Source organism: Saccopteryx leptura, chromosome 5 (assembly GCF_036850995.1).
Source record: "Saccopteryx leptura isolate mSacLep1 chromosome 5, mSacLep1_pri_phased_curated, whole genome shotgun sequence".
NCBI classification, from domain to species: Eukaryota; Metazoa; Chordata; class Mammalia; order Chiroptera; family Emballonuridae; genus Saccopteryx; species Saccopteryx leptura.
Window position 1 is genome coordinate 121,872,256 of NC_089507.1, and position 22,547 is coordinate 121,894,802.

General features: G+C 40.4%; 1 protein-coding gene across 1 annotated transcript in view; it reads right to left on the minus strand.

Moving 5' to 3' along the window:
• MYO3A (myosin IIIA) overlaps positions 1 to 22,547 on the minus strand; it is a 250,823-nt gene that overhangs the window by 167,228 nt on the left and 61,048 nt on the right. The window contains exons 5-7 of the mRNA XM_066384881.1: positions 18,281 to 18,385; positions 17,624 to 17,723; positions 4,526 to 4,602 (exon numbers count right to left, since the gene is read on the minus strand). Of these exons, the coding sequence (XP_066240978.1) occupies positions 4,526 to 4,602; positions 17,624 to 17,723; positions 18,281 to 18,385 (282 nt within the window). The remainder of the gene's footprint in view (positions 1 to 4,525; positions 4,603 to 17,623; positions 17,724 to 18,280; positions 18,386 to 22,547) is intronic.

The window sequence follows — 22,547 nt, forward strand, 5'->3', positions numbered from 1 at the left end:
CAAAATATGGAAACAACCAAAAAGCCCTTCAATAGAAGACTGGATAAAGAAGATGTGGCACATATACACTATGGAATACTACTCAGCCATAAGAAATGATGACATCAGATCATTTACAACAAAATGGTGGGATCTTGATAACATTATATGGAGTAAAATAAGTAAATCAGAAAAAACCAAGAAGTACATGATTCAGTACATTGGTGGGACATAAAAATGAGACTAAGAGACATGGACAAGAGCTTGGTGGTTATGGGGGGCGGAGGAAGGGAGAGGGGAAGGGGAGGGGGAGGGGCACAAAGAAAACTAGATAGAAGGTGATGGAGGACAATCTGACTTTGGGTAATGGGTATGCAACATAATTGAATGACAAGATAACCTGGACATGTTTTCTTAGAATATATGTACCCTGATTTATTGATGTTACCCCATTAACATTAATAAAAATTTATTTATGAAAAAAAATGTTAAGGAGACTTCTGTAAACAGAACAAAGAGGAGAAAAAAATCTAGTAAAAGAGGAATGTAGATTTAAGGAATATAATGACAATAAACAACTACATATCAATAATAACCTTAAATGTAAATGGATTAAATCCTCCAATCAAAAGACATAGGGTAGCTGCATGGATAAGAAAACAAGATCTGTATATATGCTGTCTACAAGAGACACACCTTAAAACAAAAGATGCACAGAGAATGAAAGTAAAAGGATGGAAAAAAATATTTTGGGCAAATGGAAATGAAAAAATAAAAGCTGGAGCAGCAATACTTATATCTGACAAAATAAACATTGAAACAAAGACTATAGTAAGAGATAAAGAAGGTCACTACATAATGATAAAGAGAGCAGTCCAACAGGAAGAGACAACCATTATAAACAGCTATGCTCCTTATAGAGGAGCACCTAAATATATAAAGCAGACTTTGATGGACATAAAGGGTGACATTAGCACGAAAAGCCGAAATTATATGTTGAAAGCATTCACTGTCTCTATTCAAAGCCTGAACAAACTGCATCATTAAGCCAAGTTTGATGGGAAGTGGGGGAAAAATGATCCTGTCTCGATTAACTACAGATTCATTCACAATATTTTGCATCACTACTTCCAGAGCTTCACATTTTGGCCACTCCTTCTGTGTCCAGTGTTTCTCCCTAGCTCAGCTGTCCCACAAACACAGAAAGCAAGGATACTTTGTGAAACCTCTCTGTTGTCTTAGCAGGAAATTTACCATTTTAAGATCCACATAAATGATCCAAATATGCTCCTCATACTTCAGAAAGTCAATGACAATTTTTATGTCATTATAATCTTCTTGCAGATGAGTTGAATAACCATTTGGAACCGGTGCATAAACATTACTGTTGTGTAGGAGAATACATTTCAGATTCCATTTAGAGCTGTCAAGAAATAGCTGCCATTCTGTTGGACTGTAAGTGGTAATGCCTAGCTGGCTGAGAAGACTACTGATACCATGACAGTAAACAAAGTGTTTTTCTTCAGAAAAAAAGTCCACAAAAATTTGTTCACACTTACTGCAATGGGATACTTTAGGTGACTGGTGAAATACATTCTTTTCTTGAAGACTGGAGGCTAACAACACAGCTGCTTTCTTTGATAGGCCCAAATCTCGTACTAAGTCATTCAATTTGAGTTGGCTAAACTGCTGAGGGGTTAATGACTGCTTGGCATCAGAAGAAGACCCTTCAGATTCTACAACCATTTCCTCATGCATCTTATCAAAATACACTTATCACCATGTTCACTTTCTTCATCCTTAGAAGAAATAAAACCATTTAAAACTGGAACCAGGAGTGTCTCAAAGAGTGGGATAGGTCATGTTGCTGAATGAATATTAGGATATGCGATCATATGCCATTTTTTCTTGACAATGCCCTTTGTCTGGATCAGACAGAAATAAGAGTCACTGCTGTGGTCCGTAAGTTCACACCAAACTAGGGGAATACCAAAAGGCATTCCTTTGTGTTTTCCTTTTGTCCAGTCACGAAACATTTCCTCACAATTATGACACACAATATGAGTAGCCCAATTCTTGTCTTTATCGCCAAGGGGAACTTGAAAATAGGCAAGATATGCACGTGTCACAAATGATGAAATATTGCGCCTTTGACATTGATGTGTGTAACAGCCACATATATAACAGAAAGTGTCAGGACTAACTATTCTTATATTTATGCCTACTTAAAGAAGCCATGATTCAATCTTAAAACAAAATAAGAGGGTATTTTTATCAGATAATAATTTTTTACATTTAGATACAACTACAATTATGTAAAGGTAATGTTTGTAAAACATTAATTGACTTGTGGTTATGTTCAATCCAAGAGTCGTTGTGCTTTAACTCCAATTTAAAAACCAATGCATGGCATTAACTGTAACAAAAGGAAATTAAAATTGCCTAAAAACTAGAGCATACACCAAAAAAATAAATTTCATATTTGGAATGAGCAATGCAGAAATATATAGAAACAGTTCTAAAACTTTGTGCAACAGAAAATGAAAAAAAATTTGTTCCCCAGTGTAATCATTAGAGAAATGCAAATTAAAACCACAATGAGATATCACCTCACACCAGTCAGAACGGTGCTCATTAACAGAACAACACATAATAAGTGCTGGCGAGGATGTGGAGAAAAGGGAACTCTTTTGCACTGCTGGTGGGAATGCAGACTGGTGCAGCCACTGTGGAAAACAGTATGGAGATTCCTCAAAAAATTAAAAATGGAACTGCCCTTTTATCCAGCCATTCCACTTTTAGGAATATATCTCAAGAACAACACATCAATGATTCAAAAGAAGAAATGCACCCCCATGTTTATGGCAGCATTGTTTACAATAGCCAAGATCTGGAAACAGTCCAAGTGTCCTTCAGTGGATGAGTAGATTAAAAAGCAGTGTTGGCTCAGCGGTAGAGCGTCGGCCTGGCGTGCGGGGGACCTGGGTTCGATTCCCGGCCAGGGCACATAGGAGAAGCGCCCATTTGCTTCTCCACCCCCCCCTTCCTCTCTGTCTCTCTCTTCCCCTCCCGCAGCCAAGGCTCCATTGGAGCAAAGATGGCCTGGGCGCTGGGGATGGCTCCCTGGCCTCTGCCCCAGGCACTAGAGTGGCTCTGGTCGCGGCAGAGGGACGCCCCAGAGGGGCAGAGCATCACCCCCTGGTGGGCAGAGCATCACCCCTGGTGGGCGTGCTGGGTGGATCCCGGTCGGGTGCATGCGGGAGTCTGTCTGACTGTCTCTCCCCGTTTCCAGCTTCAGAAAAAAAAAAAAAAAGGCAGTGGTACATATACACAATGGAATATTATGGGACCATAAGGAAGAAGGAAATCTTACCTTTTACAACAACATGGATGGTCCTGGAAACTATTGTGTTAAGTGAAATAAGCCAGGCAGAGAAAGAAAAATATCATATGACCTCACTCATTTGAGGAATCCAATGAACATTGTGAACTGAGGAACGGAGTAGAGGCAGAGGCAGGATCAAAGGGACCAGAGGGAAAGTGGACAGAGGGAAAGGGGATGAGAGGATGGGATCTAGAGAGCAGAAAAGAAAATCCTGGAGGAAAGGGGGGAGGGTGTTTCTGGGAGGGGTAAGGGGGATGTTGAGGGGAATACGGGGGAGGGGGGGATGCATTCGGGGGGGGACACTAGAATCTATGTAAACACAAATTAAAAAAATTTTTTTTAAGTTTTTAAAGATAATTTATCCTTCTATATGTTATTATTGTGTTTCCAATTTAACTTTTTTCAAATTAATATTTTAGAATTAGTATTAAAATAGAAGCAGTACAGCAGGATGTAATTCTCAAACTTAATTCTAAGGTTTTGCCATATTAACGTAGTATTTGAGTCATTTCTCTCTCTACTCCTTAGAAAAGTATAGATAAATAGCAGGGCTTTTCCCAAAGGTTGCAGAGAAGGTTTTCAAACCTAATTAAAAAGACGAAAGGCATTAACAGTGACTGTGGGGAGAAGATGTGATTCTAGAACACTCTTTTCCTCAGCTATGTTGGCATAGTTCTCTACAACTTCCCAAAGGTACTAATGAAAGAAATCTACTAAAGCTGAACACAGTCCCCAAGTAGAGTGAGTATGGAAATCTGTCACACAGCATAATAGACCTGAATCTGATCTTAAACAAAGGCTAGCGGTCTTCATAATATTTCTATTATAATTAAAAAACAGGCTCTAAATATCATTTATATCAATACATGCTAAACTATTAAAGCAAGTTTAATGAAAAATTAAAGCATCAACCAGTTTCTCCTTGCCTCCTCTGACTCACTCATTCATTCAGTGTTCATGTGCCCATGTATTCATTCACCGCCCTTTCACTGAGCACCTCCCTGGTTCCTCCTCACACGTGCAAAAACCTCACATAAAAATGACACAACTGACATTTTCTTCTAGTATTATTCCAATACACATATGAGAGAGAGTACTCATGAAAAGGAAAATCAGGAAGGATCACATATTACATTTGTCTCCCTCAAAACTCTCTCCGACCTCAGGAGCCATCCAGAACGGTGTTCCTACGGATGTATTCCGGCGGTGCCAGGTGCTGGTGAGCTGTGCAGACACACCTGGAAGGAAGAGGCGACACTTACTCCTTGTATTCATTCCTCATGGAAAGAGATTCCAACTGCGATACATTTGCTTACACACCAATATTAAAATCCTGTTCCCTTAAGCTGCCACTGGACTTGAACTTCACATTATAGTATCCTAAGTCAGGATTTTTGCATAGCCCAAATACAGAATTGTCCTCCTGTTTTCTATTTCTCATATCCAAACCTATGTATCCTTAAAGCCCCATTTCAAGTTTTAGGTCCCCCACACTGACTTTTAATCTGCTTTTTATCATTAACCTCTATTTCTTTTGAACTTCTACATTTTAAACTATTTGTCTGTATGACATATGTGGGCATGTAATTATTATTTGAATGGTATGCTTCCTACCCTCCTTCTTCCCTCTGCCCGCCATCAAGCTCTGGTGAATCTAAGGCAATTTTATGGTGGCATGCACATAATGGGTGACTGGAAGTTTCTAATAAACAACATCGATTTAAACCAACACCAATAATAGAATCCATTCTTTTCCATTAGAGAGAATACAGACCAGAGGACTACAGTGAAGACGTGCAACTGAATATTCCCATCATGCTGTCCTATTAATCTCACTCCGTTAGACATAATCATAACTGACCCTTAAGAAACTGAGGAGGAAAGTCTCTGCCCTCTTATTTTACACTCCTGCTCTTCACACGGCATCCTGGTCACTTACCCCTGGCTGTTCAGTGCCACTTCCCTTGACCTTACCTGGACCTGATGGTTATACCAAAATCTTGGGCTTTCACTTCCTGATGGTCCTACAATATTTTGAAAAGCACTTCCTAGGTGTCACATTTGCTTTTAGGCTTTGGATGTTTATTGTATAGGCCAAGTAGAGCAAAGGCACTCATAGGAATTTAACACTGGAGATGTTTTGGTTCTACATTAACTGCATCCCAATGACCTACCCCATCTATATGTATGTAAATCTTGTCCAAAACAAAATCTTTATCTACAGCCTTCAAATAAGTTCATTTGACAGGAAAAATTCTCACTAAATCTTTTTTCAAATTCAAAGGAGATTTTCTAATCTGTGCTTAAAAATTCTCCCATAAATATTTTCTGACAGACTATCTGAAGAAAAGGAATCAACACTTAATATCTCATTTCTCCAAAAGATATTCCCTACCTTTACTCCAGGCATTCTAGCTTTTGGAAAAATTAAATTTAGCCTGACCAGGTGGTGGCACAGTGGATAGAGTGTCAGCCTGGGATGCTGAGGACCCAGGTTCAAAGTCCTAAGGTCACTGGCTTGAGCATGGGCTCACCAGCTTGAGTGCGGGATCACTGGCTTGAATGTGAGATCATAGAAATGACCCCATGGCCACTGGCTTGTAGCCCAAGGTTGTTGGCTTGAGACCAACATTGCTGGCTTGAGCCCAAGGTCACTGGCTTGAGCAAGGGGTCACTGGCTCAGCTGGAGCCCCCCGATCTAGGCATATGAGAAAACAATCAATGAACTAACATGTTGCAACTATGAGCTGATGCTTCTTATCTCTTTACCTTCCTGTCTGTCACTCTCTTGCTAAAAAAAAGAAAAGAAAAATTAAATTTAAATCTAAACATTTTATCTTGTATTTTTCTATATGAATTAAAGAAAGAAATGATTAACCTTGAATTTCATAGTACTTTCAGTATACAGTAATTTATTTAAGTGAAAAAAATAAATGGATTTAAAAAGCAATTCAATTTAATATTGATTCTAAATTTACTAAAATTTAATAATTTAATTTAAATTATTTAGAAAAAATTTTAAATTATATTTGACTCTTGGTGGACATTTTGTTTCAATATTATAAAGATAGTTTAAGAATTCAATTAAAAAATTCAAATGTCAGGTCACTGAAGTGGAAAGGGAAAGAAAAAAACCACAACCAAGTGAAAAATCAGAAGTATTGCTTCTGGCAAAAAAGTGACATTTTAGACTAATCACATGATACATTCTTTTCTCTTTTTGGGTATGAAAGTTATGTCGTCATAATTGGCATTTTTCAGGAAATAGTCATGTCCTAGTTTCTGAATTTATAGATGTTGATGGCAGAAAATATTTCATAGGAAATGTTTATGAAAGAATGCTGAGAAAAGGTTTTCTTGGGGGGTCATGTGACTTAAAGTAACCAATCAGACTCTCTATCTTAGAAATCTGAGTTTTGAATGGAGCCACTCAGGAGGACAAGTAACTATAAGCTAAGATATCCAATGGCAGGTCTCTAAGGATCAGTCCACCTGCTGCTCTACTTGAGGTCCAAGGCTGCATAGCTCTCTTCTTAGGAGGCTGATGGCCCAGTTTCTCCCTGGACTTTGTAAGCCAGCTAGTGTTGTTTTCAGTTTTTGACTCAGTTGATCAGTTAGTTTCTGTTACTCACACCAAGGAACCCTGTCTGATACAAGACCCTAATGGTTTTACATATAAAGGAGTAAATGTTGGGCTTCTAATCTCTTTAATCACATATCCCAAACAATGAAAAAAAAAATTTGAGCAAGTACACTGTACATAGATATAGATAAAGACAGATTATTTTCTAAATATCTACTAGTATATTAACATAAACATTATGAAATATAAAATGAAGATAATTTTAATTATTTTATTGATTTTAGAGAGAGAGAAAGGGAGGGACCAAGGGAGGGGAGAGGGGAGAAAGGGAGAGCAAGAGGAAGTGAGAGAGAGAAATATTGATTTGTTGTTCTACTTATTTATACATTCATTGGTTGACTCTTGCATCAGTCTTGACCAAAGATCAAACCTGCAACCTCAGCATATCAGGACAACATTCTAACCAACTGAGTTAACTGGCCATAGCAAATGAAGATAATTTTAAAGAATGAGATTTTAAAAACTATAATAGAGGTACAGATATTTCTTGCTAGAGGTAATGGTAATAGAGGTAATGATATTTTATAAACTCTGTAAAAGGACTGACCTTCCCTTCAAAGATCACTGTTCTAAGAGGTGCTAGGGTAATAAATTATAGTGTTCTTGGAGTCTCATATATATTTTAGTGTCTGTTGAGATCCTGCAGAAAGAATGTTTTATACCTGGTTCCTACAAACTCTATGGAAACAAGAAAAGTCCAGATTTTAAAGAAAGAAAAACAAAAAGTCTCAAAATAAAAAAAAATAAAAAACAATTATGTAGAATAAGAACCCTGTGAGTCTGAGAATATTGGAAGATGATCACACTAGAAACAGGATTCACACCCAACTATGAAAGTGACAGAGAAAGTCATTTACCAAATTTCACGTTTGTTGACTGCTTCTGCAATGACTGGTAAATCCCAAGATCATTTACCAACATAGCCAAATAGTTCCAGAGAGAGAAGGCAACTTAATGGCCATAAAGTCTACCATGTTCAATTTGCAGGTTAGTAAATTTCAGCTGGAGAAAAAAAATATGAGTTTACTGGCCCTAGCTGGTTGGCTCAGTGCTAGAGCATCAGCCCGGTGTGTGGAAGTCCTGGGTTCGATTCCCAGCCAGAGCACACAGGAGAAGTGCCCATCTGCTTCTCCACTCTTTTCCTTCTCCTTCCTCTCTGTCTCTCTCTTCCCCTCCCGCAGCCAAGGCTCCATTGGAGCAGAGCTGGCCCAGGCACTGAGGATGGCTCCATGGCTTCTGACTCAGGAGCTAGAATGGCTCTGGTTGCAACAGAGCAACACCCCAGATGGGCAGAGCATTGCCCCCTGGTGGGCATGCCGGGTGGATCCTGTTCGGGCACATGCAGGAGTCTGTCTCTCTGCCTCCCTGCTTCTAACCTCGGAAAACTACAAAAAAAAAAGTTTTCTGAGAAAAAAATGGCATTTTTACTCAATATAAATTCTCACAAGGAAAGTAGCTAGAAGGTAAAAAAATGTAAAATTCTATTTAGTAGTGATTGACACAAATGACATTAAAAGGCAATAGGAATCCAAATACTGAGTTCAGGAGCCCTAGGACGTAACAAAGATTAGAAAAATCATCGTGTCCAGAGAAGAACTAATAGGAATAAGTCACCAAAGTAAACAGTTACATGAGCTTCTCAAGGGTGAAAACACCAAAGGGTGGAAAATTCCAGGCAGAAAGTCAGGGTAGTGAAAGGATATTAGAAAAAGGATGGCCAGAAGAGAAAAGGGCTGAACAGAAAACAGAGTTGAAGAGAGGACAATAATCCACTGAAAATCAAAGCCACAGAACATCAAAAAGGTTTATGTTAATGATTCTTCAGCCCTTTGCTGGATTACACTGCTGGGGGATTTTCACGCTATTTTAGGCCCCTTCAGTGAGGCTTCCTGGTCCCTCTGATGGCTGCACACCAAATCTGTTCCCTATTGCACTAGTCCCGTTTCCAGGGAGAAAATGTGCAGGCTTCACATCTGTGGTCAGAAGTCTCTTAGGGTCTTAGGAAGTCAGAACAAACATCATAGGTATGGTTTCCAATATATGTGTAGTTCAAACAGACCAAGAAATTTCAGGGAACTTGATTTTCTGTAACTATACAGTAAAACCCTTGACATCTTCACAGACCAAAGGGAAGACCATGGGATTTTTTGGTTTGTTTGTTTTGTTAAAAACAAAATACTTCAGGAATAAGAACTGAGATTATAAAAATATAGAATCTTTTCAACAGGGGCCATGAAATTTACTACACCATCTAACAGCCTCATTTTGTTTATGAGGTTAAAACAGTGTGATGACTAGTTTTATTTGTCAACTTGGCTGAGTCATGGGGTCCATATATTTGGTAAAACATTATTCTGGATGTTTCTGTGAAGGTGTTTTCAAAATAAGGTTAACATTTAAATCAGTGGAATTTGAGTGAAGCAGATTATTCTGCATAGTACAGGTGAGCCTCATTCAATGAGTGAAAGGCCTTAACAGAACAAGGACTGACCTCCACCAGACAGCAGCTACCTTTGGACTCACTACAGTTCTTCTTTGGGCCTTTGGTGGCCAGCCCACCATCAGATTTCGGAGTTACCACCCCTCCACAGTTATATTAGAGTCTCTCTCTCTCTCTCTCTCTCTCTCTCTCTCTCTCTCTGTCTCTGTCTCTGGAGAATTCTGCCTAATATAGATTGTGGTCCTGAGAGTGGCTTTAGAGGAACAGAATCTTAAAGATAAATTTTCTGAATTGGTTCTGGGGCTTCTGGAATTGGCTTTCTAATCAGATTAGATTTAAAGACTGTAATGGCTCTATTTCCAGTAGTAAAGAGAGCACTGATAGTCCATGGTATGATGTGGCAATAGATATGTGAACTGTCATCACTAGATACTTGTAACCAAACACTTACAGGAGGTACAGTTCAATGTACCTCCTGTAAGCAATGACCATCTACATCATTGCTTTTCCACTGCTGGTGCATGGACTGATCCGCCAGAAATTTCGTGTGGGCCCATGAAAGAGTTAACCACCCTGATGTTGTATGAACATTATAGACCCAATAATCTTAGTCAATTTCCTTATTTATGCTCAGGGCAATTTCTGCTTAGCAGTCTTTGAAATAATTCTATTTTCATCGGTCCCTACGTATAAAAAAGGTTGAAAACCTCTGAACTGTGTATGATCTCTCTCAACTTTTTGTCAAACTAATGAGTATAATGAGATAGGCTGGTTGCTTCTACTATCACTGGACAAAGTGAGGGGAGAAAAGGATGGGCTCAGGGGTTCAAGTTCCCAGCCCAAGTGCTGCAAAATGCCCTGAAAGCTCCCATGTCTGCCCTGACAGAGGCCCTCCTCTCCTGTGGCTGCAGAGAGCTGAGCATGCGGAAAACCAGCCCCAAATCTCACCCTGCAAGCGGCTGACATGCTAATTACTTTCCCAGCTTCACAGGCAGTGTGCAGTGAATGTGAGGGCATTGAGTGGGAAGGACTGGATCCTGACAATTGGAACGTGGACATATGGGAGGTCCCTGCTGAAACTGAGGACTTTGAAGTCCTAAATTATGATGCATCTTCTTTGCAAGTACAATTAACCTCTCTAGCCTCTTCGAAGCAGATTAACCTTGCATTGCCTGAGGAAGCTGCAGTGGCCTCCTCTGATGTAGCTGTCTTACAAGACACAACTCACTCCCGTCAGCACCTACCCGACCCACCTCTTTCTGCTTCTAAACCTATTACTAGACTCAGCTCCCAGAAGGACCCAAAAAATGAGGTACAAAAGTACAAAGAACTACTACATTTTTCAAACTTATACAGAGATTCAGAGAATATGTGTGGGAACAAACATTAAGGGGGCAGGATAACGGTAGAAGAAACATAAATTGGATCAGACTCAATTTACTGATATGGGGCCACTAAGCAGACATTGCATTTACTCCTATTGAATCTTGGGGAGTTAGAAAGGCTCTCTTCAAGTTTGGTTGGTTGGCTCAGACATAGAACAAAAAGTGGTTCTCAGAATATGGACTTGAAATACCAGAACTACATTGGTTTACTCTAGAGAAAGGGATTCAAAGGTTAGGAAGACTGGAAATATTAAATTCATTATAAAATTTTTAGGTGTACTTCAATTATGAAATTTAATTTCAACAATTAAAAACTAAAATTTTGAACATCTTCAGAATTTAGGGCAGTGCACATCAATAAAAAAATATTCTCTAGAATATTTAGAAAATATCTTTGTCTCTTCTTTACCATAATACTGTTTTTAAAAGTTTTTATTCACAGTTATTTACAGAATAGGCAGGCCGAGGCAGTCTTGCTTGTACCATGTCAGCCCATTGCTCAGTTGTGCCTGATTAGATCAAAAGGGGATATCTGACCCAGCTGGTGTGACTGACTTCCTCTTCCACTCCATATTCCTTTTGACCTGAGATGCTACAAATCTGGGCCACCTAGCTGTTGGCAATGGGCCTATAACTTATAGAGATTGGGAGGGGTGAGGCTGCTGTTTTTTTTTGTTTTTGTTTTTCACGCAAGACAGGAAGGGAGATGAGAAGCATCAACTCATAGTTGTGGCACTTTGGTTGTTCATTGATCACTTCTCATACTTGCCTTGATGGGGGTGAGAAGAAGCTCCAGCCAAGCCAGTGACTCCTTTCTCAAGCCAGTAACTTTCTGTTCCCCTGCTCTCTCTCTCTCTCAAAAAAAAAAAAAAAAAAAAAAAAAAAAGGAAAAGAAAACAATGTGTTCACAATGACACCTCCAATTCCAATCCAATGCCATTGGGTTCAGTTTTCTCCCTTTCCATACTTGTCATTCTTTTCTCTAACAGTAAGAAACTTGGCTCCCATTGTTCTTTTTATTTTTCCTGATTGTCTGAAGCCCCCTTTATGTACCTCATTCCTGATCTCCATCTTGACCACTAAGTAGATGTCCTTGTTACCTAGCTTAGACTCTGACATCCTGACTGGGATCAGCATCATCCTCTGGGATGGCAGATGCTCTCGTTGTCCCACTTGGGACTCAGCACCCCATGCCAAGCCACCACTTCCACTGCCCTCCCAGCATGCTGCCTTCCTCACCCACTTCAGCCCAAACCAGCCAGCACTTCCATGCTTCCTCTACCCCACCTAAAGGCTTTTGTTCTGAATCATTCAGGAAGAAGGACATACAGGGAACTTCAGATCATTGCCTCACTTGATGCTTAAAAGCGGATTTTAATAAATCACAACTTCTCTATAACCTACATTACTCATTGTGGATTTGGTCTAAATTTGGGCATGTGGGTAATACGAGACTTAAAGCTATAAAATATTCTTTCATAAGAACACTGCATAAATAAATCAGAAGAAATATGTTCTGTACTTTTGTATTGAAATGTTAACTAGTCTATTAGAAACGAAATTCCCCAGAGAGAAATCCATCGAATGAGAACTGAGACCTGCTCATCAGACTTAGTCTCTCTCTCACTTTCCTACTCCAGATGAGGACGCTTTTTCAGACATTAGCTGACTTGCCTAAAAACTGTTTACCTGCCGGGAGGTCATATTATTTACTGGCTGATCATACACCAGGGACTGCCAGTGTATTTCATTAGTGATGTTTACAATCTAACTAGTCTTTTCACTTTCTGAGTAAAGTCTGGTTTTCTGTAAAAGCATATCCTACTTAGCAAAATACTGAAAGATTTTCTAAACTGGTACTACCAAACTAACCCTCACTTTTAGTGTAAATAAACACTAAATAGCTTGCTATTTAAAGTAATACTAAATTTATGGTAGTAAAATGATTTTTTTTGAAATAGAAAGGGGCACCTATTTTAGGAACTCAGATTTTCATTATTTAGCAATTACTATTTATTATCTGCTTTGTATACAACATTGAGCTAAAGGCTACATGAGATTATACTTTCATAACAAGAGTAACAGCTTAGATTTTTAAAAATTATAAAATGTCAGTCAGTAAGGATAAGGAGTGGCTTATAAGCCTTGCGGGCAGGGAGAAGAGAGTGGGGGCTCTCTGGTCTCTGCAGCCACATGCCTTTGTCTGCCTGGCTGCTGGGGGCCCTGCTGGCGTCTGTATCTGGTGAGCATCAGTCTGCTCACTTCATGCAAGCAGGGCTCTGTCGTTCCTCCTGGCAGACGAAGGCGCAGGTGGGCCTCAGCTAGAGCTGAGAGCACTCTGAGGTTTGGCAATGACACCTGCTCAGACCCAGCCCATGTGTTCTCCTCTGTGCCTCCCTCCTCTCCCCTCCCCTCACTCTCCTTCCCTCCCCTCCCCTCCCCTCCCCTTGCAGCCTCCTGGAAAGTTCCCCAGCCAGATTCTCGGGTACGTCTGGGTTTCTGGAAACTAAAGGTAAGGGTTTGGGGAAGCTCAACCTGAGCACTTCCTCTACTTCACCACACTACACCTCAGGTGACAGCCATGTGGCTCACCCCCTCCTGGACTGTGGCAGACTGCAGTGGCCTCCTCTGGGACACTGAGCGACAGAGGCAGGGGTGTGAGGTAAGAGCTCCTTCTGCCCTTTCTGTCATCTTCACTTGTTGCAAGCTCGCCTCTCTGTCTGTCTCATCTTTCCCTAGTTACTCTAGAACCAGAAAGGCTCTCTCCCTTGCTTATGTTCTCTTTCACATGAACTCCACGGTGTGTCCCTGGAAATTCTCTCCATACACTAACAGAAGGTTAGAGAGATTTAGACAGAACTTTCTCAAGAAGTGGCCTGAGTCTTGCTACAGATTCCTATTTTTGAATATTAAAAACTGAATGTTACCGGCCCTGGCCGGCTGGCTCAGTGGTAGAGCATCAGCCTGGTGTGCAGGAGTCCCGGGTTCAATTCCTGGCCAGGGCACACAGGAGAGGTACCCATCTGCTTCTCCACCCCTCCCCCTCTCCTTCCTCTCTGCCTCTCTCTTCCCCTCCTGCAGCCGAGGCTCCATTGGAGCAAAGTTGGCCTGGGTGCTGGGGATGGCTCTGTGGCCTCTGCCTCAGGCGCTAGAATGGCTCTGGTTGCAGCAGAGCAACACCCAGCTGGGCAGAGCATCGTCCCCTGGTGGGCATGCCGGGTGGATCCCAGTCAGGCGCATGCGGGAGTCTGTCTGACTGCTTCCCCGTTTCCAACTTCAGAAAAATACAAAAAACAAAACAAAAAAACTGAATATTACCTTAGTCATTTTCTTGCATCCCTCTGGAACAAACCTTGATCTCACCCCAGACAGATGCCTCAAGCAGACTGTGGTGAAGGTCATGTTTTTAGATAGGCAGAAGAGGAAAGCGTGTTAATAAAGTTTGTAGTACTTCTGAAGGTACTTGGAAGTGCTCGACTTTTCAAGTACTTTGAAGAACTCAGTTGCATGTGCCAGAGCCCTGACTGAGGAAAAATGTGGCCATTTAAGAAACTGAGAGAAAGCCCTGGCTGGTTGGCTCAGCGGTAGAGTGTCGGCCTGGCATGCGGGGGACCCGGGTTCGATTCCTGGCCAGGGCACATAGGAGAAGTGCCCATTTGCTTCTCCACCCCCTCCCCTCCTTCCTCTCTGTCTCTCTCTTCCCCTCCCACAGCCAAGGCTCCATTGGAGCAAAGATGGCCCGGGCGCTGGGGATGGCTCCTTGGCCTCTGCCTCAGGTGCTGGAGTGGCTCTGGTCGCGGCAGAGCGACGCCCCGGAGGGGCAGAGCATCGCCCCCTGGTGGGCAGAGCATCGCCCCTGGTGGGCGTGCCGGGTGGATCCCAGTCGGGCGCATGCGGGAGTCTGTCTGACTGTCTCTCCCTGTTTCCAGCTTTGGAAAAATACAAAAAAAAAAAAAAAAAAAAGAAGAAAATGAGAGAAGCTAACTGGGCTCTTAGACAACAGGAGAGGGGACACCTGATGACCACCATGGGGTATAAAAGGTATCAGTCACTCAGGGCTTCCTTTGAGCCGACACAGAGGACCATAAGGAAAGCCCTTCCCAAGGGCTAGAGGAAGCCATTGAACAGGAAGAATACTGAGCAAGAGAGTGGCAAGATCAGGTGTGCTTTCTGAAAGGGTCCCCCTAGCTGCAGTGTAGAGAATGGACCAGAAGGAAGGGAATGAGACTAGATGTGGGGGTTCAGTAGCATGTAATGACAGGAGCCCAGGTCAGAGATGATGGGGAGGAGCAACTGAGATGGGATCTGAGATTAGAGAGACAGAGCTTTCTGACTAATTGTAGGTGTGGGAAGTGAAGGCAAGGGAAGTCTCAAGGATGACCCTAAGATTTCTGGCTTAATCTACAAAACAGACACCAGTCACTTTCTGAGACAAGAAACTCTTGATAGGAAGCAGATTTCTGGGGATAGATGAGGTGGTGAGTTCCACTTTGGACTCTTTAAGACTGGCAGCCATCCCAGTACAGGTCTTCAGTATCCAATAATGAGCTCACCATATATTTTATGAGGTGAGAAATTCAAATAACATGTATTCTAAAACCTTTACATTCAGCTCTAGCTGTCTCTGAAAATCTGATTTAAACACAAAATGAGGACATTGATTTTTCTCAGTTTGATTCTGCAGTTTGTGGCTTACCACATCTTAGTCCTTTATGCCCTTGAGCCGTTTCATTATTCATGTACCTCTGCACTCAGGTTTTAATTAATATGAAAACCTACCCATCTCTTTAGGTGAACTGAGTCCATGTCCTCTTACCTCGGAGAATAGAAATAGACGCATTATCTTAAACACACACACAAAAATAGCATTTTAGTATCAGACCTAGGAACACATTTAATAGGCAGGGGCCCTATTTTCTAATTGTTGCTGAAAGTTAAGTCTTTAAGTCAATTAATCTAAAACTAAAGCTCTCATTTTGTCAGTTTTCCAACTTATGACTACTTTATAAAGTTATCATATAAAAGATCACATTATTTATTATCTAGGTATGTGTTTCTAATCTAGATGACTTCAGAGGGTATCCCAGAAAGTTGCATTTCTCAAATGTACTGGTTTACCAAGTTTTTCTTTCCTGACTGAGAAGCTGTTTACTTACACTTGTTTTAACAATTTCCATCCAGGCTATATATGCTGTAACCATTTTTTAAAGCAAGAGACTTTATGAGGTCTGCAGTTAAATATTAAGTTCTCCATGGATGACTGTTACAGTGGAGCTAAAATTATATTCTGAGGAGAGTCAGTGCCCTGCCTATACCACAGTGAGGAGTAATTGTGTGTGTGTATGTGTGTGTGTTTTCATTTCAGGCACAAGTTCCTGTCAGTATCCTAACCCAGCCCGACTGTTCAAACACAGTTTTGAACTCAACTAGCAACACAGACTAGCCCTGTCCCAGTTATTAATCAGGAACTCACAGCTGCTCAGCAATTTTCAAAAGCTCAACGGAGGATACAAAAAGGCACACACATGGTTGTTTAAAGGATATATTATTCATCCATTCCTCCCTAGGGATACTCTGAAATTCATTCCTGGGTTAAGCCAGATCTTTAGAGCACTACATACACAGATATTAAACAATTAATTTCTAACGTTAATCAATGAATGTTCCTAAGCTTCAGTTTCCAAAATGTGAAATGAAGGAAAATTCATTCATTCAATATCACTCATTGAATTACTAACATCCAAAGCATCAGGTCAACGAAATAGAATGATACATAGTCCCACAGCTCAAAGACCCGTTTATCTTTCTAAATACCTTTTTCTATGACCAAAGAGATTATATAATTCTATGAGATAAACACAAAATGGAGAAATATACAGAGTATAAAAGCACAAGAAAAGACACCTTACTCATCAGAGTGCAGGGAAAGGGGAGGGGAAAATGATGGAAGGATATTGAGATGTCTTAGAATAGTTATGCCCACCCTCACAGGATCACGGTGTTAGCAGGGCTGAAATGATAGGAGATAGGGAAAGCACTGTCAGAACTGGTCAATAACTGCCCAGGTGAAGAAGACAGGTATCAGTTAGGGTGCCCTTGGCTATGACACAGAAATTCCAAGTTGGCTTAGTAGATATGGAAATTTGTAATCTCATGTGAAAAATGGTCCAGAGTTACAGCAGGCTCCCAATTTGGTTGATTTAGTGGCTCGATTTATGTCATCAAAGACCCTTGTTCTTTCTGTCCTCAGCTCTGCCCTTTCTCACGGTTGGCCTTCCACCCAGACAGGAACACCTCTGGACAAAACAAGGTGGCTGCTGCAGGTCAGGCATCACAAAGTGACACAGAGGGTCCTAAGGAAGAAAGAGACCATCTTTCCCTGTGCCTCCTTCTTAGAAGGGAAGAAATTTTCCCAGAAACCTTTGAAGATTTTCCCTCACATCTCAAAATCCTAGATTTGGGTACATACCCATTTGTAAAGCAACTACTAGTAAGGCCATGGGGTTTTAGGCTTATGGCAATCATTTGGGTGCTGTCTATTTTAGAGAATCAGCCACACACACTGCTACAGTAGTGTTATGGGCACGAGACAGCCAACATAAAAGAAGTCACTCTTCTCAGAATCTCTCATTTGCCAAATTTTAAAATATCTCTGCACTTTCTAACCTCAGGGAGACATGCCCTTTTTCCACTTTCCATGCCTAGAAAGCAAGGTTGATGGAAAGTGACCAAATCATACCATACCACTCACTTTGCAGCCCAAACCCAAGCTCATTCCAAACAAAACTTACCGAAATCTACTAGCTTGACCCCTCCTTCGGTCGTCAACAGGATGTTATTTCCTTTCACATCGCGATGGATAGTTCTGTTGTTGTGCAGATGTTGAAGTCCCTAGGAGGTGGAAAATACTTCCTTTTAAAGAAAGCACCAAACAAAAGTACATTTTTCAGATGGATGCATTTGTGCAAAACCAACAGGAAAGAGTGAAAATTAACATTCAAGCAATTTGAATTAGTCATATCAAATTATATCATTTCCATTTTGGACTATACAGAACTTCCTAAAACCAGAGCATGTCCTTAGTTTTTATCAAATATTTTATTAAAAATGTGCTGATCTCAATAGACAAAAATGTTCTATATACTTATTTTAAATAATGGCAAATTAAAGCCTAACTCTTAGTAAAAAGTACACATTATCTACCTTCATCATACTCACAATCTCAGAAGTACACTTAGGAGATCAGAACTCAAGGTTCTGTTGACACATGGAGGATAGATTTCTCATGGAAAAAAGAAATTAGCTATAGTACTAAATATTTCAGATTTTTTATATACTCTTGCATCAATAAATACTAATATAGTAATATTCTTCTAAAAATAGAATCCACAGTTTTCATTTAACTAGAACTGCCTTGCAATTAATGCACAAACAATTAAATGCCTTACCATTAGTGCTTCACGTAAAATATAGGCAATTATGGGCTCATTCATTCTTTTACCCTTTTTCAGAAATCCTTTCACAAGATCAGTCACTGATCCTCCATTGCACAGCTATAAAAGAATACTTTGAGATTAATATTAAAATGAATAAGCCATTTTAAGTACTTTCTATAAAAGTTTTCCCCAAAACACTTAAAAAATTGTTCTATTTTTATTTCAAATAATCATTTTTATCACCTTTATGGTTTCATAAATGAATGAACATATAAACTTAAACTAGTGTGCAATTACTTATTGGAATACAGTTTTCATGAGTTAATTTTTAGAAGAGAATCTACAGAAGCATGGGCTTGATTTTTAAATTCAAGGGTATGCATTATGATTCTACAAATTAGTCCCAAATTTTAGTATATAGGGCTTAAAACCATTCTTGATTTCTGATAGTTTAATTAATAGTGCAATAGATTCCATGACTTTAGTAGATGACTATATACTATTTTACATGTGCATTAATTTAAAAACATGGCTTCTTCCTATCAAAATTTCAGAGTGCATTGAAGTAAGTATATTACAAATAATATTTTATAGAAAAAATTTTAAATGTCATGTTTTCCAAGCTTTTTAGCCTCATTCCCCCCTTTCCACATACACACACAAAGTAGAGAAATCTAAATGGAAGAGCAGAGAGAAGAATATGGTAGGCAGAGGTGGATTAAGGTCTGCTGAGGTCCCAGGCGCAGAAGAAAATATTGGGTCCCTTAAAAAAAAGAGAGACACACAATTGAAAAAGATGGCAGCGGAGTAGGCAGACACCCAGACGCCCAGCTCTCACCACCAAACTGGAATACAAATCAACGTAGGAAAAATCAGCAAGAAAAACCAACTCTGATCTGCAAGAACAGCTCTCAAAAACCAAGGAGCAAAGAAGAAGCCACAACAATCCTGGTAGGGAGTGCATGAATCTTCTCTGCTTACAGGAATGGGGGGAGGTGAGGCTGAGAGCCCAGAGGGGATCTCACACAGGGAAAAGAGCAGAAACTACTGCTCACAGCCACTTGCCTGGCGACCAGGGAGCGAGGTGTGTTGAAAAGACCAGCTTATCTCCCAAGTGGAAAGGACAGGGAGAGGGACAGACTGTGAGGGGCTAAGGAATGCAGGAAATGAACTAAAAAAGCTGACTCATCTGTGCTGGAGGCGGCCATAGCTGGGGGAGGGACTGAACCTTTCACAAAACAGAGCTGAAGTGCTTCTGGATCAGAGATCTCCGGACATCTATCCAGCTCCAATCAGTGCAACAAGACACAGCTTTAAACAAGAAGTGGGGAGGAGGGGCAGTAACTCAGGTCTCCATGGAGATCTGAGATACACCTCCCCCTACTGAAGCTGAGAAAACACCCTGCCCCCAGTGAGATTAGCTGGCTAAAGAGGCCTTCAGAGTCTCAGGTTACACCCATCGCATTCCTGGATACAGTTTCAAGGAAGCCCCCTGCTGAGATCAGTAAACAAGACTATCACCTGTTAAGAAAACAAACAAATCAAGACTTCAAAGCTGCCCAAATCCGAAAGTGGATTACAGATAACAGCTGATACCAACCCAAGAGGACCTAGAAATAACACAACTGAAAACTGGAGGCAGACAACACCAAGCCTAGACTCAACCAATTCTACAAATAAAACACCCGAAAACAGATGATGAGAAGACAAAGAAGTGCAATCCAAATGAAACCACAAGAGACACCTTCAAGAAATGAACTGAGTGATATGGAAATAATCAAACTTCCAGATGCGGAGTTCAAAATAATGATTGTAAGGATGCTTAGGGATCTTAGAACAACAATGGATGGTCATTATGAACACCTAAATAAAGAAATAGCAAGTATACAAAAGAATCAGTCGGAGATGACAAATACAGTATCAGAAATAAAGACCACAATGGAAGGAATTAAAAACAGGATAAATAGAGCAGAGGATCGAATCAGCGAGTTAGAGGACAACTGGAATGAAGGCATGAAAGCAGAGAAGAAAAGAGAAAAGAGACTCAAAAAGTCAGAGGAAACTCTTAGAGAGCTCTGTGACAACATGAAGAGAAATAACATCCCCATCATAGGGGTTCCTGAAGAAGAAGAAAAAGAACAAGGGATAGAGACTTTGTTCAATCATATCATAGCTGAAAACTTCCCTAAATTAATGTAAGAGAAACTCTCACATGTCCAAGAAGCACAGAGGACTCCATTAAAGAGAAACCCAAAGAAACCTACACCAAGACACATCATAATTAAAATACCAAAGCTAAGCGATAAAGAGAAAATATTAAAAGCAGCAAGAGAAAAAAAAGTTATCACCTACAAAGGAGCCCCCATAAGGATGACATCCGAATTCTCAACAGAAACACTTGAGGCCAGAAGGGAATGGCAAGAAATATTCAAAGTAATGCAGAACAAGAACCTACAACCAAGACTACTTTATCCAGCAAGGCTATCGTTTAAAATCGAAGGAGAAATAAAAAGCTTCCCAGACAAAAAACAACTCAAGGAATTCATTACAACCAAACCAATGCTGCAGGAAATGTTAAGAGGCCTGTTGTAAACAGATCAAAGTGGGAAAAGAATATAGCAAAAAAGGAATACACCTTTAAGAAGAAAATGGCAATAAACAACTACATATCAATAATAACCTTAAATGTAAATGGATTAAATGATCCAATCAAAAGACATAGGATAGCTGTATGGATAAGAAAACAGGACCCATACATATGTTGTCTACAAGAGACACACCATAGAACAAAAGACACACATAGATTGAAGGTAAAAGGATGGAAAAAAACATTTCATGCAAATGGAAATGAAAAAAAAGCTGGGGTAGCAATACTTATATCACACAAATTGGACTTTAAAACAAAGCATATAGTAAGAGATAAAGAAGGCCACTACATAATGATAAAGGGAGTAATCCAACAGGAAGATATAACTATTATAAATATCTATGCACCTAATATAGGAGCACCCAAATATATAAAGCAGACTTTGATGGATTTAAAGGGCGAGATCAACAGCAACACTATAATAGTAGGGGATTTCAATACCCCACTAACATCACTAGATACATCCTTAAGAAAGAAAATTAACAAAGAAACAGGAGACTTATTGGAAACACTAGATTAACTCGATTTAATAGATATCTTCAGAACCTTTCACCCTAAAGCAGCAGAATATACGTTCTTTTAAAAAAAATTTTATTTTTATTTTTCTGAAGCTGGAAATGGGGAGAGACAGTCAGACAAACTCCCGCATGCGCCCGACCGGGATCCTCCCGGCACGCCCACCAGGGGGCGACGCTCTGCCCACCAGGGGGCGATGCTCTGCCCCTCCAGGGCGTCGCTCTGTCACGACCAGAGCCACTCTAGCGCCTGGGGCAGAGGCCAAGGAGCCATCCCCAGTGCCCGGGCCATCTTTGCTCCAATGGAGACTCGCTGCGGGAGGGGAAGAGAGAGACAGAGAGGAAGGAGAGGGGGAGGGGTGGAGAAGCAGATGGGCGCTTCTCCTGTGTGCCCCGGCCGGGAATCGAACCCCAGACCTCCGCACGCCAGGCCAACGCTCCACCACCGAGCCAACCGGCTAGGGCAATATACATTCTTTTCAAGTGCTCATGGTACATTCTCTAGGATAGACCACATGTTAGGGCACAAAAGTGCTCTCAACAAATTTAAGAAGACTGAAATCATATCAAGCACTTTCTCCGATCACAATGGCATGAAACTAGAAATGAATCACAACAGAAAAGCTCAAAAATTCTCAAACACATGGAAACTAAAGAGCAGGTTGTTAAATAATGAATGGATTAAGAATGAGATCAAAGAAGAAATAAAAAAATTCCTAGAAACGAATGACAATGAACATAGAACAACTCAAAATTTATGGGACACAGCGAAAGCAGTGCTGAGAGCTAAGTTCATAGCACTACAGGCACACTTTCAGAAGCTAGAAAAAGCTCAAATAAACAACTTAACCCTGCATCTAAAAGAATTAGAAAAAGAACAGCAAGTAAAGCCCAAATATAGTAGAAGGAAGGAAATAATAAAGATCAGAGCAGAAATAAATGACATGGAAACTAAAGAGCAGGTTGTTAAATAATGAATGGATTAAGAATGAGATCAAAGAAGAAATAAAAAAATTCCTAGAAACGAATGACAATGAACATAGAACAACTCAAAATTTATGGGACACAGTGAAAGCAGTGCTGAGAGCTAAGTTCATAGCACTACAGGCACACTTTA